The following is a 15,232-nucleotide window of genomic DNA, read 5'->3' as shown; positions in this document are numbered from 1 at the left end:
ACAGACTGCTGCCGAAAGTCCTTCTCCTGGCTGAAACCCCAAGGAAGAGCCCACATGCTTGGGCAGAATCTTCCAGGCTCTAATACAAAACCACCCCCTTCCCCTTTATTCGTTTCCACTGATTTTTCTGTGAGCCTATGACAAGAGGAAAAAACTAATCATAAAACCTGATCATAAAATCCTTCCTACACTTGAAGACAGCTATTAAATATTCACTCAGCTAAGGTCTGCTTTCGTCCTTTAAGACAAAGGGACTCCCCACTCCCACCGTCCCCACCCCTGGAACCAGCGCTGACCATCCTGAAAGTTACCACTGCTCTATGTTGAGGGTGAAGTTAGCGAATCCTGAGCTGAGCTGCGAGTCTCAACTTGGGGGAGGGGGCGACGGGCAGGGCGGGGTGGGGTGGGGAGCGGCGAGAAGGAGGGACTTGAGGGAAGGACACTGCCCCCTGCTTCATCGAGGTCATCGCCGAAGCCGCCTGAGCGGCCGGTGGGGTTTGGGGCGGGAGGCCCGGGAGGGGCGGGCGAGGGCTCCGCAGCCGCGGCAGGGTGCCAGGCTCCGTACCTGGCGGGCCGGGCGAGCCTCGCAAGCCGGCGGAGGGTGTGAGCGCGCGCGCCCCTCCGTGCTCGCCCAGCCTCGCGCGCGTCGCGGGGGAGAGGCTCCGGCGACAGGAGCCCCGGGAGCCCGCAGCTCGGTCCCGCCCGCCCTGAGGAGCTTTGTGCGGCCGCGGCGGCTCCGAGTCCCACCTGCTGGCGGCAGAGGGACGAGGAAGGGGAAGAAGGAGGCGAAGAGGAGGAGGAGCGGAGCAAGGCGGCGCCAGCCCTGAGCTCCCGCCGGCGCCCACCTCCGGGGGCTCGGCGGTCCTGCACCGGCCTGCTCCGGTCCCCCGGCCTCGCGGCCACACCGCGCCACCGCGACTGCAGACCCCCCCTCCCGCCGCTCCCGCTCTGCCCGCGTACCGCGCGGCCCGGCCCGGTCGCCAGCCACCGCCACTGCCACCCCGGGGAGCTCCGGTGACTTGGAGGCAGGCACAGGGGCGCTCGGCGTCGCCTCAATGTTTCGGGGAGTCGTCTCGGCGCCCCAGCCCCGCTGAGCAGCCCCGGGCGTGCTGCGACCCGCCGGAGGGCGTGAGCCAGGAGGCACGGCGAGCCTCGGAGCCGGCGACCAGCGAGCGAGGAAGCGAGCGAGCCCCAGAGCAAGCTCAGCGAGCAGACACCATGCCGGGCTGGAAGAAGAACATCCCCATCTGCTTGCAGGCGGAGGACCAGGAGAGAGGTGAGGCTGGCGTCCGAGGCTGGGGGCCGAGCCGGGCGTCCCCGGTGCCTCTCTGTCCCCCAGCTCCTGAGACCTGTCCTCGGGCCAGCAAGGGAGAGGCGCCGCGCCCTCTGGGGGGTGGGGGCGCTCCAGGCCAGGTGGCACCTTGCGAATTCCGAGAGGGGATTTTGGGGTCTTGGGAAGAGTCGAGGGGGGCGGGGGAACGGTGCTGCAGCAAGCAACTTTTCGCCTGGGGAAAGATTTTTTTTTCCCTGGCGTGGACCTAAAGGGAACTCCAGCGGCTCCCGGGCCGGCTCGCACGTGGAGCCGGGGCTCCTGTCTGTGGGGTGGGCGCTTTGGGTGCTGGGGGTGGGGGAGAATCTTGCAGTGTTTTAAGTGACTTTTCAAACTTTCCTACTCCTGCTGCGGCCGCCTTCACGATGTCCCCGCCTCTGGCTGGGCTACGGTGGTGCTGCCAAGCCCGAAGTTGCTGGGGATTCATAAAGGAGGAGGAAAAGCAGGAGAAGGGGGGAAGAGTGTGGGGGCGGAAAGGGGACGCCGCCGTGGGTCGCTGGAGTGGGGTGGGGCGCGAAGGGAGACGGAGAGGGCTGTCCCCAGGCCGAGGGGTCTGGGGCTGTTAGCGTCTGCCTAGGAAATGAATTGTGCCCCAGTGCAGTCCCGGCTGGCTTTCTAGTTAATACCGCAGGACTGCGGGCTTTTCATAATTACTGTCTATTTTCTTCGTAAGAGATGGCTCTCGGTGCCAGGTGGATTGCAGACCTTTTATGGTTCAGCCTGACTAGTGTACTGGGCACGTTGCTTTGAAGTGACCTGCGGAGAGGAAAGTTGAAGGCCTTTTGCAGCTTAAATGCTTGGTGCTGTTGTCTTTTTATGGTGTTTGGGTTGTGCAGTGGTTGGCCAGGAGTTCAGCTCTGTAACCTGGATATGATGTACGGAGTGCACCAAAATTTCCTACAAGGCCCCATGGGACTGTGGGGGTGCCCAGTATCCAGAGGGCTTCCTGGCTGTCAGGGCCCACCAGGGTTTATATTTCCCTGCTTCTTCTATTCCAGCCTGCCCTGGCTCGTTGAAGGAAAATGTTTAGAATTGAATGGCTTTCAGGATGCAGGGTCTTCATGAGTATGACTACAGTTGGTGCTGGAGGTTAAATGGTGCTGCATGGTGGGTGACCAGGGAAAAAAGAAGCCAGTCTGGTGTGCAGAAAAGACAGTTGTTTCTTTTCAAGTGAACTTGATTCTGCAGCGTGGGGGGTGGGGAGCTGGTATGGACTGTGACTGGGTTACTGGTAATGTCAAAAGTTTCAGGCTCCTGAACTAATGCTTACAGTGGAAGAGCCGATGTACAATTTCCAATTTTTCTGTAGGTGGCACAGCGTGTCTTTGGTTGGTAGCTTGTTTAATGACTCAGGGAATTTATCTCTTTTAAAAGCATTTCCTTATTAGATTTGTGCATTCATTTCCAGTACACTTTCTGGCATGTGACCATATATTTACCCCTTCCAATGGTACCCCTGCTTCAGAAATGCCTCTGTCTTTGCTTAACCGCATTTTGGAGTGTGCAGATCCAGGTGCCAATAATTTACCACCAGGTATAAGCACTGAAGGAAAGCATTGTGGCAAGCAAACACTGTCTGTCCTATCAGCTACATGCGCAACACACCTGATGTTAAGTGCATTAGTTTTATTAAGAAAAAAATCACAGCACTGCCCCCAGGTTTTATCAGAATGCTGAAGTAGCTGGAATTGTATTTTTTATTTATTTTTGGATTGTAACAAAATGTACTTGCATGTCTTTTAGAAATATATGGTAACTTTGAAAGCTGATCACCTAATCTGCTTGGTTGAGATAAGACTGGAATTTATCCAGTACATAAAATCTGAATCAGAAAAATTGGATTGCCTTAGCTCCTCCAACAGGAGGAAACAGGGAATGTGTTTGGTGCCTTTTTTCTTCTAAGGATTCTTGCTCCGTGCTTATGAGATGTTTTCCTAAACAACAAGTGTGTGTAGATGTGCACATATGTTTGTATATACCTGGTTATATTTTCTGAGGTACTTCCTGCCTTATCGAGAATGTACAGATGATCTTGTTCTTTAAACACCGAGCACAAACCTGGAATTCGTGTATGTGAATGCATTGTGTGTATGTGAATGAGTAGAGATGCTTCCACGACTTCCAGTCAGAGGACGTTGTTTAAGCTTGCCTTGCACCTTTTCCAAAGTCTTATTAGAAAGTGTTGAGTAGTTGATGCTTTCTGTTTACATTTGAAAGAGCATTGTATAGAGTCCTCCTTCCGACTGAGATTTTAAGTGATTCAGATAGTATTGAATTAGGTGCTTTTGAAATATAAAGAGAAGGATTAAACTGGCAGGCCATAGAGAAAAATAATGAACATGGTATGCATACATTGCTAATGTTGTTTGAGGCTACAGTCAACCAGAAGGCCAGTTTCTAGTATCTTCTATTAAATCCTAAGGTGTGCTCTGCTTGATGCCCTTTCCACACTTCCGCCACTCCCATTTTACACTCACCTTCCTAAAACCCATTGTGGAGAGAGACTACTCTATACCCCACGTGCCTTTTATTTAGTTAAATCATTTTGGTTGACTGTAACCCAAATTTATGAGATGCTAGCTAGCTTCCCCAAAGTCCACATGTATGAACAAGTATATATTTCAGCATAGTTTATTTAAGATGCTAATTTCAGTTCACTGATGGGAGGACCTGGGGAGATGGCTTCGTCAGCATCTTTGCAAACATGAGGATCCAAGTTCCAATCCCCAGAACCCTTGTAAAAAAAAGTCAGAAGTTGGGCGTTGGTGATGCGTGCCTTTAATCCCAGCACTCAGGAGGCAGAGGCACGTGGATCTCTGTGAGTTCGAGGCCAGCCTAGTCTATAGAACAATTTCCAGGACAGGCTCCAAAGCAGTGCAGAGAAACCCTGTCTCGAAAAACAAAAACAAAAAAAGCCAGGTATACCAGTGCATGCCCATGATGCTAGTGCCAGGGAGGTGGATTACTAGGGCTTGCTGGGTAGCCAGGTCAGCTGATCTGGTGAGCTCTGGGTTCCATGAGGAACCCTGTCTCAAGAATAAAGCCGAAGAGCAATTGAGCAAGGACAACCGCACTAACGCACACAAGAGACTTAGGGGGCATACTTTCTTGGTGTTATCACATGCCAAAATGTTTTGGTTAATCTATGTAATTTTGTATCATACCCACATGCCACTCATAACTTGGGTTTGCCCTGAAGGTCTCCGTCAAGACAAAATTGAATGAGCTATTGCAATTGCATGCAGGGTTGAACGAGAAACCGTAACTTACGGGGTGTTGCAGTAAGTGCAGCCACTTACAAGATGACATGTGAAGACTTAACCATGTGAAGTGACATATTATTAAAATTCAGAACACATTTCTCTGCTCCCCCTCCCCCATTTTCTGCTTGAGCCGCTAAACCCAATGCATTTAGAAGCCACCAAATACACTTTTGGGTAAATGTTTTAGGAGAGGAAGAAGGAGTATGATGTTCTCTTTACTATCCCTTCCAATCAAATTAAACTAAGCAGTTTATTGGTTGTTTCACATCTGCTTCTTTGCTGGTCCTTTGTGATAGGAATGTAGTTGCAGAGAAGAATCTCAGTACAGAGGGGTAGGCGCCTCTGTAATTAGTAGTGCTGTTCTTTGCCTTGTGGCTTTCTGACTCGTGAGGCTTTGGCTAGTGAATGTTTATTGTAGTTGAGCATCTAAGACCAAATGTGCTTCTTAGGAAGACTGATTTGTTTCTATCGCAAACATGCCTCTTCCTAGTTGACTTTGCGGCAATAAAACAATATGAATTGGCATTTTCTTTAAATTTGAAATACTATCCATTTCTAAAGATGCCCTAACCATATTTTATATGGCTGTCTATGTGCAACAGGGAGAAAGGAATCCATTTTTTAATATTCCTCATACCTTTGCCTTTTAAACTTTTTTCTTGTAAGTTTTGGAGGTCAGCACAGGATGTCCATCAGTATTTCTGTTATAGCAGGTACTGTCTAGGCTATGCGTGAATTTTTGAAACCGAGAGACGTAGAAGCCTTTCCATGTAATTAGCTTTTACTACAGTATTGATGAGAATGGTGGGGGAGGGGTAAAGAGTGTGCCCTTACTGCACCCTTGGTCTGTCTTATTTCTGTATCACAGCATGCCCTGTGTAGTAAAATGCCAGCTTCACATTTGAGTTTTGACCGGTGAGTTTTGTGTGGGAGAAGGGAAGAAAGTAAAGAGAGTCCACGATGTGTTGGACACTGCCAAATGCTGCATATGTGTGACTTTGTGCAATTTCCTGCTTCCCATAGTAGGTATTATTGCCACACAAACAAGTTGTGGCCCAGAATCAACATGTTTGCTTCCAGTTACAAAGTCAATACCCTGAGTACTAGTTTCTAAAAGAGATAATTAAAAAAAGCTACAGTTCCTTAGAGAAGCTTTGTGACATTTTATTAGCACACTATAACATCTTCCACTATTCCTTTCAAAAAACACTGCTGCTGAATCTCTCATCGTGAATTCATGAGACAGTTTTTGTAAGTTACATAGATAGGAAAGCGCTTGTAAAGGTATATCTTGTGCTTTTTGTTCACTGACTTTAGAAGATAGACATACTAACTTCAGTAGTAAAGATGGCAACATGGATAAATTTATTTATTCATTCATGTTGCACTGTTTGTGTATGGGGGTGTCATGCCACAGCATGAGTATGGCCATCAGAGGACAACTGGGGGGGGGGGGGAGTCAGTTCTCTCAGCATGTGAGCATCAAGGATCAAACTCAGATGGCCAGGCTTGGCATAGGCAGGTCTTATCACCTACTCAGACACCTCACAGGCCCTGATTAGTTCATTTTTGATAGAGTTTTTCCATGTGATCCAGGCTGCCCTGGATCTCTCTGTCCTCAGCGCCCAAGTGGGAGGATTTATTTAGAGATGAGCATCACCACACTTGGCTCAACATGTTTCTCAGCAGAATTATTTGACAAGCTTGAAGTAACTCATTTAGGTGAATAGCTTTTTCCACCCATGTTTCGACATTATTACAGTTTTCCTTGTCTTTGGAGTGTATTAGCCATGAAGGCGAGAATTAAGGGGAACAAGGTGTTGGTTTCCTGTTGTGAGCTGGTAAATGACTGCATTGCAGTGACCATTGTGCCCTTGCTTTGTTGCCAAACATAGCACATAATTAAAGCCATATATCTGAACTCTTCGCCTCACTACCAGCGACCAAACAAAGGGATCTCTTCAGGCGATACTTTCTTTTGCAGCAATCTGATTGGTTTCTTATACCAAGAAAAAGAAATATCAATTTATATGAGTGAAGGAAATTGAGAACTGAATACCACGGGATTTAGTATTGTTTTGCTAAGTGCTCCACAATGGCAGACAGCTTAAGGCATTTGAGAATTATTTGTTTTCCATTAACTTGCAAGAATAGTTAGTAATAGAAAATGCAAGAGCAATAGTAATAGAAATTCACCAGTCTAGCTGCCATCCACTCTGAAACGCAAAGCTGATTCTGGGTTTCAGTCTCACAGAATTTTGACTCTCTGAAATGCTGAAGTTTCTTAAATGTGAATATGAGAAACCTATTGATACAGGGCTCCTCTGCAAAGATGCCCTGAGTGGTGTAGTTGCTGTCAGCTTTGCAGGAAAGTGAATGCTGTTTAAATATATCTAGCAATTAACATGCATCCGATTTAATGTCCTTCATTTCAACAGTGTTTAACCTGAAGGCACCCAATGAGGAATTGGCTTCAGTACAGTGGGAGACAACAAGTAATTAGAAAAGAAATGGCATCAAAGTGTAAACCCACTGTGACAAGTAACATCTTTCATGTAATAATGAAATGATACTAACAAACTCAAAAGATACTCTAGGTAGTATCTTGCCTCTCTAGGTGGCCACTATTATTACTCTTCTTCTTCTTCTTCTTCTTCTTCTTCTTCTTCTTCTTCTTCTTCTTCTTCTTCTTCTTCTTCTTCTTCTTCTTCTTCTTCTTCTTCCTCCTCCTCCTCCTCCTCTTCCTCTTCCTCCTCTTCCTCCTCCTCCTCTTCTTCTTCTCCTCCTCCTCCTCCTCTTCTTCTCCTTCTCCTTCTCCTCCTCCTCCTCCTTCTCTCCTCCTCTTCCTAATTATTATTATTATTTGATTTTTTGAGACAGGGCTTCTCTGTGTAACAGTCCTAGCTGTCCTGGAATTTGCTATGTAGACCAGGCTGGTCTGGAACTCACAGAGATCCACCTGCCTCTGCCTTCCAAGTGCTGGAATTAAAGGCATGAGCCACCACCTCCCAGCTTCTCTCATTGTCTTTATGATGTCTTCAAGTAGGAGATCTGTAAACCTAGCCCCTTAGGTTATCTACATGATGAGATGATATTTATTTTTTATTCTTTGCAAACATCACAAGCTGGCAGAGGGGAGTAAAACCAGTGTTTTGTGGGAAGCTCCAATGAAAATGAAGCCGAGCTTTCTGAGGCCAGGTTCTTTGATGTCTTCTAACCTGATTCTTGCACTAAGATGAAGAACTCAGTGGAGAAATCAGCCATCTCAAGACCAAGTTTCATTCCCTTGCAGAGGTCTCTTGGACACTAGCTGCCATGATGGGTGTGTGGACGAGAAAACTGTTTGCTTGTTTGTTTTTAGGAGATGGTTAAGTACAGTTGTGGAACCCGGGGTGTGACCTATGGCCCTCAGCAGTCTCCTTGCCTCTGTGCCAGCCAGTGTTTCTCCTCCTTTCAATTTGTCCTGCCCATCCTCCCTGCCACACTGGCTTTGTCCTCACAGCACCTCCTCCCCTGGCCCAGCATAGTCACTTTCCCTACTCTTCCCGGACACCATCACCATCAGATTGAAACCATGTTTGCAACTTTTTCAAGAAAGAAAAAAGTTTTTGCTGACCTCTGCTGCTACTGCCTTCTTTTTTTTATGATGCTATTTAAACATATATTTATATGTCTAAATTAAATTAATAATAATTAATACATTAATTAATAAAACTAGACACTGTGAACACAATGTCAAGAAGATGAAACAGAAATACTTCTCTTCAAAATCAGTCACATCGAAATGAACAACATTTATTACAAGTACTTTGACTTTTTGGCTGAACCTGAATTCCCTCTGCAATGCAAATACAGCCCTTGTTATTGCAGAAAGTAAATGTCGCTACTTTTTATTTTTTCTATCTAAACTTGTGATAATACCTGATTCTTTTTTTCTTTTTGGCCGTAAACAGTTTATTTGCACGGAATGTCCTTTGCAGTGATCCTAAATGTAAAACCCAATTTTAGCCTTAAAATTGTGTCCCATTCAAAGTGCACACTACCGTTGTCCTTTTTGATTTACCCTTGTCCTTCTTAAACAGTTTGTGGTGAGGAACTATTTTTAGTCAGTCACAGGTTGAACTGTAGTCAAATGACACAACGCATTGTGCCGCAAGTCACCTGCTGGGTCTGCCCGGCCGCCCTAGTCTCTACCCCATTTGATGAAATGAGTCCACCAATCATAGATCAGAATGTAAGCATGTCAAATGGTGGCAGGAATTTCTCCACCAATCTTCTGTTTATTTAACCATGAGTAGGAAACATGTACTCCCGTCCCAAGTTGGTGCCTGCCCATATACAGGGGACACTTTAGTGTCCTGTGATGCTGGGAGAAGGGCGATTCATCCCTTTGCTGTGTGACCCTCACTGTGTCCAATGCTCTGGTGTTGGCATGCTTGGAACCTGAACATTGTGCCTGGTATCCACTGAAATGAGTCTATTCCCTCTTATTGTTTTGAATGTCACCCTGGCAGTTGGTTTGCTGTCTTCCTGGGCCTTATCACTGTGTCTTCTTGGGAGACCTGCTTGTCTGTGGCCTTCCTCAGGCCTTCCTTATATGCCTTTCCTGTTGCACTTCTGTCTCCCTCCTGGGAGCCGGGGCATCACTGAGGAGTGTCTCCAGTGCATAGGCTCATTGCCACGTTGAACATTGCATGCTGGATGGTGGTGTCTTTGGCCACTGGGTTCTCTAGTGTGCTCCAATGTGCAGGAGTACGTTTTTCCTTCCTTTCCCACCTGTCAAGATATGCTGTAGCTTTTAGGATGCATAACACCTGATCTACCAGCTCCCACCTTTGTTCTTTCTTTCCAGTCCTAGGTCTGGAGGTATTTAAGTGACTTGAAAACTTAAACCAGAGGAGACAGAGATCAAAAGGGTGAACAGGCAGTGAAAGGGAAGAAAATTCCTGTGTCTATGTAAAGTGACCACTTCTCTGAAGAGCCAAAAGAAATAGAGACAAATGGTCCAGCAGCCCAGAGATGACATGGCTTGGGGCTGGCAAACAGTCCCCCCCTCAATACCGATTACTGGCCAACCTTACACACTAGCCTTTCTTGATTGTTCAGCTAGAAATCTGCCTTCTCTATTTCTTCAGCAGACATAGGCATATAAGAACTGACATGTTCCCCCTCAGAGTTAACACTGTGTGATTCCTAACAAATACTGATATTTTGTTCTGAGACAAGAGTCTCACTCTGTAGTCTAGACATTCCAGAAACCTACAGTAATCCTTCTGCCTTAGCCTCCCAAGTGCTGGTATTAAGATTTTTAAACCACCATACTTGGTTTGATATCAATGCAGTTTTTAAAAAGCTTACCTTATATTTCAAGTGAAGATTCACAGAATAAATTACCAGATATATTTAGGATTTCTTGCATGGGTTCACAGACTCAATCATCATCATCATCATCATCATCATCATCATCATCATTTTCTTCTTCTTCTTCCTCCTCCTCCTCCTCCTCCTTCTCTTCCTCCTCTTCCTCTTCTTCCTGCCTCCCCCCTCCCCTTCCTCTCTCACTCCCAACCCCCTCTCTCCTTTCTTTTTCATCTCCTTCAACTATTCAAGGGCTATTGTCTTTGATTTTGCTAGCTTTTGAATATAGGATAGAAAATCTTGTACACAGTTTGACAGATTAAATTATTAGAATTTATGTGTTTTTTGGTTCAATTCATCATTTAGATAAAAAATAAACAATGTGTTTTTTAACCCATTTGTTCACTTAAAAATGGCAACAAAGTAGAAGAAAATAGTGCAGGGAAACATTTTACACAATGATGTGGGAGGTGCCCTTTGTTTATTCTATGTTTAACCTACGAATACTTTTCCTTCTTGCTATCTCATGATGTCTAACGTTTATATCTTACTGGTGTTCACAAATTCCACCAGGAAAGATTAAGAGGAATGCAGAGATCTCCTCAAGAAGCCAGACTTAGTCACAGAAATTTCTAACTTGGCCTTTTCAGAAGTGTTGGGATTATTAACTAAAAGAGTGGCATTCAAAATCGGGTTCTTCAGAAGAATTTAAGTGTTTCCTTTTAAATGTATAATTTTCCAGTATGGGAGCATATTTTTGTCAAATGAAACTCTTGAACAAGGCAATATAAATTTAGCTTCTTTGTGACTGTTTCACTTTTCTCCCTGTAATTTGAGTTATGGGAATGAAAATGTCTCAGGCTAGAATCAGACACCTGTAGGGCTGCCGCTACTGGGAATGAATCTCATCGGGCTGTGCTGGAGAGCTTGTGTGTGGCTATACAGAGGAGAGCCCTGCCATAAAAATGAAACCTGTTCCCTCCCACCCACAGTCATGGGAAGTTATTGCATGCATCTTAACTCTACATTGAGCAACTGCACTGACTCAAACCCCTAATACTGATCATACTACAAAAAGAAGAAGGGAGCAGTATATACGTTTGATCAGCGTGCCCCAACAGAGCGCCATGACTGGTAGACTGGGCGAGTTAAGCAGTAGAAATGAATTTCTTTACAGATCTGGAGAGTTTATTATAAATGGAAGGAGGGAGGTGGGGGAAGGAGGGGAGGGAGAGAAGAGGGAGGGGGCTGACTGATTTAAGACTCACTCTCTTGTGTGTCTTCTTAGGAGGACATTGATCCTATTACATCAGCGCCCCACTCTTAAAACTCCAATTAGCCTTAATTACTTTCTTAGAGACCACATCCCTGAATAAAGCCACACTAGAGGATTAAGCCTATGTATGGATTTTCAGTGAATACAGATACTCTGACTGCAGTGAGCAGGAATGGAACATAATTCAATTTTTTTTATTATCATGTTTCTATAAATTTTATCTTCTTGGTGTCTGGAAGCTACCAATTTTGAAGAGAAAATAGTTGGCTTTGAAAGTGTGAACTCGGTTTGTTCTCTTTTCCTCATGCTGATGGGATGTGTGTGGGGGGATGGGGTGAGGTGAGGGTGTGTGTGAGTGTGCACATGCATGTGTTCATATGTGAGTGGATGCACCTGCATGTGTGTGTTGAGGCCAAGGCTGATGATATGAGTCTTCCTCAATGTCTACTGTGTTTACTGAAGCAAGGTCTCTCAGTTGAACTTGGAGCTCACTAACATGGTTAGTCTACCAAGGTTGTTCAAGGATCCCATCTCTACTGGCTCACCCATGATCAGAACTTTGGCTTTCACACTTGCTGTTTTTTGGTTGCAAGTATTTTAACTCCTACGTCATCTCCCCCACACTAACCTCTCATATTTTTTTATTGCTGTTTTTTCTCATTGAGCATCTATCCCCCTCCATTTAGATACTATCAGGCTTGTGTCTGCTTTAAACAACAGTGTTCAAGGACTGATGATTTGAACCCCTGGGGCTGGGAGGCAGAAGTTGGTGGTGTTTTCCCCCTTGCTATCTGGAATACCTGTGCCTTGACCTCATGGAGCCACCACGCTGGGAGGGAGGAATCCCCTTTGTATGGGCAGGCTGAAGTTTCTCTAGGTGGCAGCTCTGGGTGTCTGATCTTTTGAGGCCAGGGACTAGGCACAGAAGTCACTGAGCCTTGAGAGGGATTAGGATCCCTGGTTATTGAGTTGCCTCAGGTATTGGTGTTGATACTGAGGTTCTGGACATTGTGAACTAGTCACTGGCCATTTTTGTAGTGACCTCTCTTCATTCCTGACCTAAAGGATCTCTGAGCTTTGGAAGATGGCAGCTCCATTTTGGTGAGATTTGTTATGTAGCAGGGACACGAGAGCAGATACTGAAGAATTTCTATTTGGGGACTCCGTTTCAGTTCATGCAAAATATAATTTAAGTGTGGCTTAGGTTGAGTAATATGTAGATGGTAGAAATGTATCCTTTACACTCAAACATCCTTGCAGGCTGGGAAGTTTAAGATCAAAGTCTGAGCAGATTTGGTGAGGACTGTTTCCAGCTTCTGAGGGGGCAACTTGTTGCTGTGGCCACATAGGATGGAAGGTGGGAAGGCAGAAGGCACTGGGGTGATCACTCCAAACCCCTTTATAAGAGGACTAACCCACTCATGAAGGCAGAGTCTGCATGACTTAATCATTTGCCAGAGGTCCATATCCTAATACTTCATCCGGGTTTGAGTTCCAACATGCAGATGTTGGAGAGATGCATACACACGTGTCTACATGCAGCTACTGCTGCACTCTCTCCCCCCCTGTCTGCCCTGAACAAAATCCTCTGGATCCCCAGCCTCCTCTGTCAGCTTCCCTTCCCATTTTTGCTCTAATGGAGACATGGCTATCACTCAGATTTAGTCTTTCTCGTTGATTTCTCAGTTGTGTATCATTGTTCTTCACTTTTTTATATTCATCACTGTAGGTAACTTACTCATGTCTGTGGCCATATTCTGGGCCATTAGTTCTCAAAGGCTGCCCTGTAATCTTGGAATGTCTCTTAGATGCTTTTTAGAAGGTGTGAGGTCAAAGCATTTTCCATAACGATACCAAGACACTATTTGCCTTTGGATGTGTGTTGTGTCATGAGTGCATACTGTCCCGCGCTACCGTCTCACCAGCAAGAACGACGCGGCACACTTAGGATCCTTCTGCAGAACAGCTTTAATGCGTCTTGAGAGGGAGAGCATAAGCTTACAGAGTGGAGACCCGGGGAGCGAAAAGCCCAACCCTTATATAGCTCAGCAGTCCCTGCCTCGGACGTGTCATCTCCTGACTGGCTCCTGCTCGTCAGCCCATATGACGCCACGGGAGAGGCAGAGAGTAAGGGATGGAAAAGTAGCAGGCACATGCGCACCAAGGTTGTTTATTCCAACTGACAACGGGTGTCAGCGCCATCTTGTAACGGAGAATGTGGGGGCGGCTCTCCACAGCATACTGTGGATTTTTTCACAGAATTCATGGCACATGGAGACACTTTTACTCTAGCAGCAAAAAGAATTGTAGATACTTGCATTTGAAATGTTTTCTGTTTTAATGTCCATTATACCAAGTATCTACCATTGACATAGGTAGAAAATGGTGTGTGGGGTCATTAGTACTTTGAAATCTTCAGACTAGAGTTTTGAAAACTGAAGTTCTGGAACTCGACCTTGTCCAGAACTCTTAGTCTTTGGTCTTGTTTTCAGCTGCCCTGCTCTTCAGTGAACACCAGTCTTCCTTCATCTGACTCCTGTAATCCTCCAATCCTGTAGAACCTCAAATCCCCACCCTCTATGCACCACTCTGCAAACACTGCTTCTTCTATCTGCAACTTTAATGCGTTTCTACAAGAAAACGACCATGTGAGATATCCTGCCAAGATAACCCATTTATTTGTGTGCTGCTCACACTCATGTTTGCTAATGCAAGCTGAAGGCAGGAATTTCTTTCTTCAATATCAGCTTCGTTACCTCATCATACAGAATAGTCCTTAGGAGGTCCATAGTTAAGTGCTCGGCTAACATCTGTCCAGTGAGTGAGGCACATTAAAGTCACAGATACAGAGCAGTGTTCCGGGTCCTAATGTGAACAAGGAAATTGAAGGGGGTCTAAGAGAGTGACATTTAATGGGGATATTTGGAGAGGTGAGAGGTCAAATTATACACACAAAGAAAAGAGGTAGGAGCAACTTGGGTGCTTCTAAATCCATGGGGCTAGAGTAGAATGTGTCAGTGTCGTCATAATGGGAAGTGGAAAGACCCACAGGTGCTGACCAGGTGAGCATGCTCATACATGCTTACCGGTGTGCTTCCGTAATTTCTATGATTTGTATCGGAACACTTAGGCATCTGGATTCCAGTGGAAGATAACCAGGGCTGATTTTGGCACATTCTTACTTTCTGTGCTAGTTAGTTCAGAATGTCAATTTGACCTGACACAGATTCATCAGGGAAGAGAACCCTGATGAGGAATTATCTAGATCAAGTTGGCCTGTGGCTATGCCTGTGGGGAGACTGTCTTGATTGTTAATTATTGTACAGACCTAGGCTAAATGCGTGTGATATCACTTCATGACTGGGAGCTGTGTAAGAGGGAGGAAAGCTAGTGACATAAACATGCAGGCAGCAAGGAGCCATCCGTTTCTCTCTGCCCTTGACTGTGGATGTGATGTGACTAGTTGCTTGAGTTCAGGCTTGCCTTCTGAATAATGGACTGTAACCAGGAGTTGTAAGCCAAATGAACCCTCTCTTCTGTAAGTTATATTTTGTTAGCATGTTTTATCATAGCAATAGAATGAAATTACAACACTCACCCACTACAAACAATTGGGAAGCTAAAAAAAATCCCACACCAACATCTATCTCCTTTACCCACCTGGGAGGGACGATGGGCAGGGAGCTTCTTATCCACCATTGTTGAACTACACACTGGTCCTTGGAAAATGTCCCTTGATGATGAAGGCCGCAAAGGCTTCTGGCTAAAATACACCCCCGTTAATGGTACAGTTGATGCTTTAAAGCCGAGAAACAATAGAGGAAAGCTTTCTCTTGACATTTCCTGTGAGGCAGGATTATTTTGTCAGCCATTGTGTCACAATCTCCCGATTTCTGTCTGTGCCGCCTACCTACCACAGTGCAAGGCACAGTATGGATGCTTAACCTTTGCTAGGGGAATAGAAAATGAGGTAAAAATGAGTGGGCATTATGCAAAACGGTGGCA

At 45.8% G+C, this 15,232-nt stretch overlaps 1 protein-coding gene across 2 annotated transcripts in view; it reads left to right on the top strand.

Annotated features, from left to right (window-relative positions):
* The first annotated feature begins 732 nt into the window (after positions 1-732).
* The window catches only part of Grip1 (glutamate receptor interacting protein 1), a 586,206-nt gene continuing 571,706 nt past the window's right edge, over positions 733-15,232 (top strand). Inside the window, exon 1 of one of the 2 annotated variants that reach the window (XM_040754819.1) lies at positions 733-1,276. In XM_040754819.1, the coding sequence (XP_040610753.1) occupies positions 1,219-1,276 (58 nt within the window). In that variant the 5' untranslated portion in view covers positions 733-1,218. The remainder of the gene's footprint in view (positions 1,277-15,232) is intronic. The other variant, XM_040754816.1, reaches the window with a different exon arrangement.

The sequence above is a fragment of the Mesocricetus auratus genome, unplaced genomic scaffold, assembly GCF_017639785.1.
Source record: "Mesocricetus auratus isolate SY011 unplaced genomic scaffold, BCM_Maur_2.0 Super-Scaffold_100011, whole genome shotgun sequence".
Lineage (NCBI taxonomy): Eukaryota > Metazoa > Chordata > Mammalia > Rodentia > Cricetidae > Mesocricetus > Mesocricetus auratus.
Note: the sequence above shows the minus strand (reverse complement) of the source record. Positions and strands in the feature narration are given on the sequence as shown.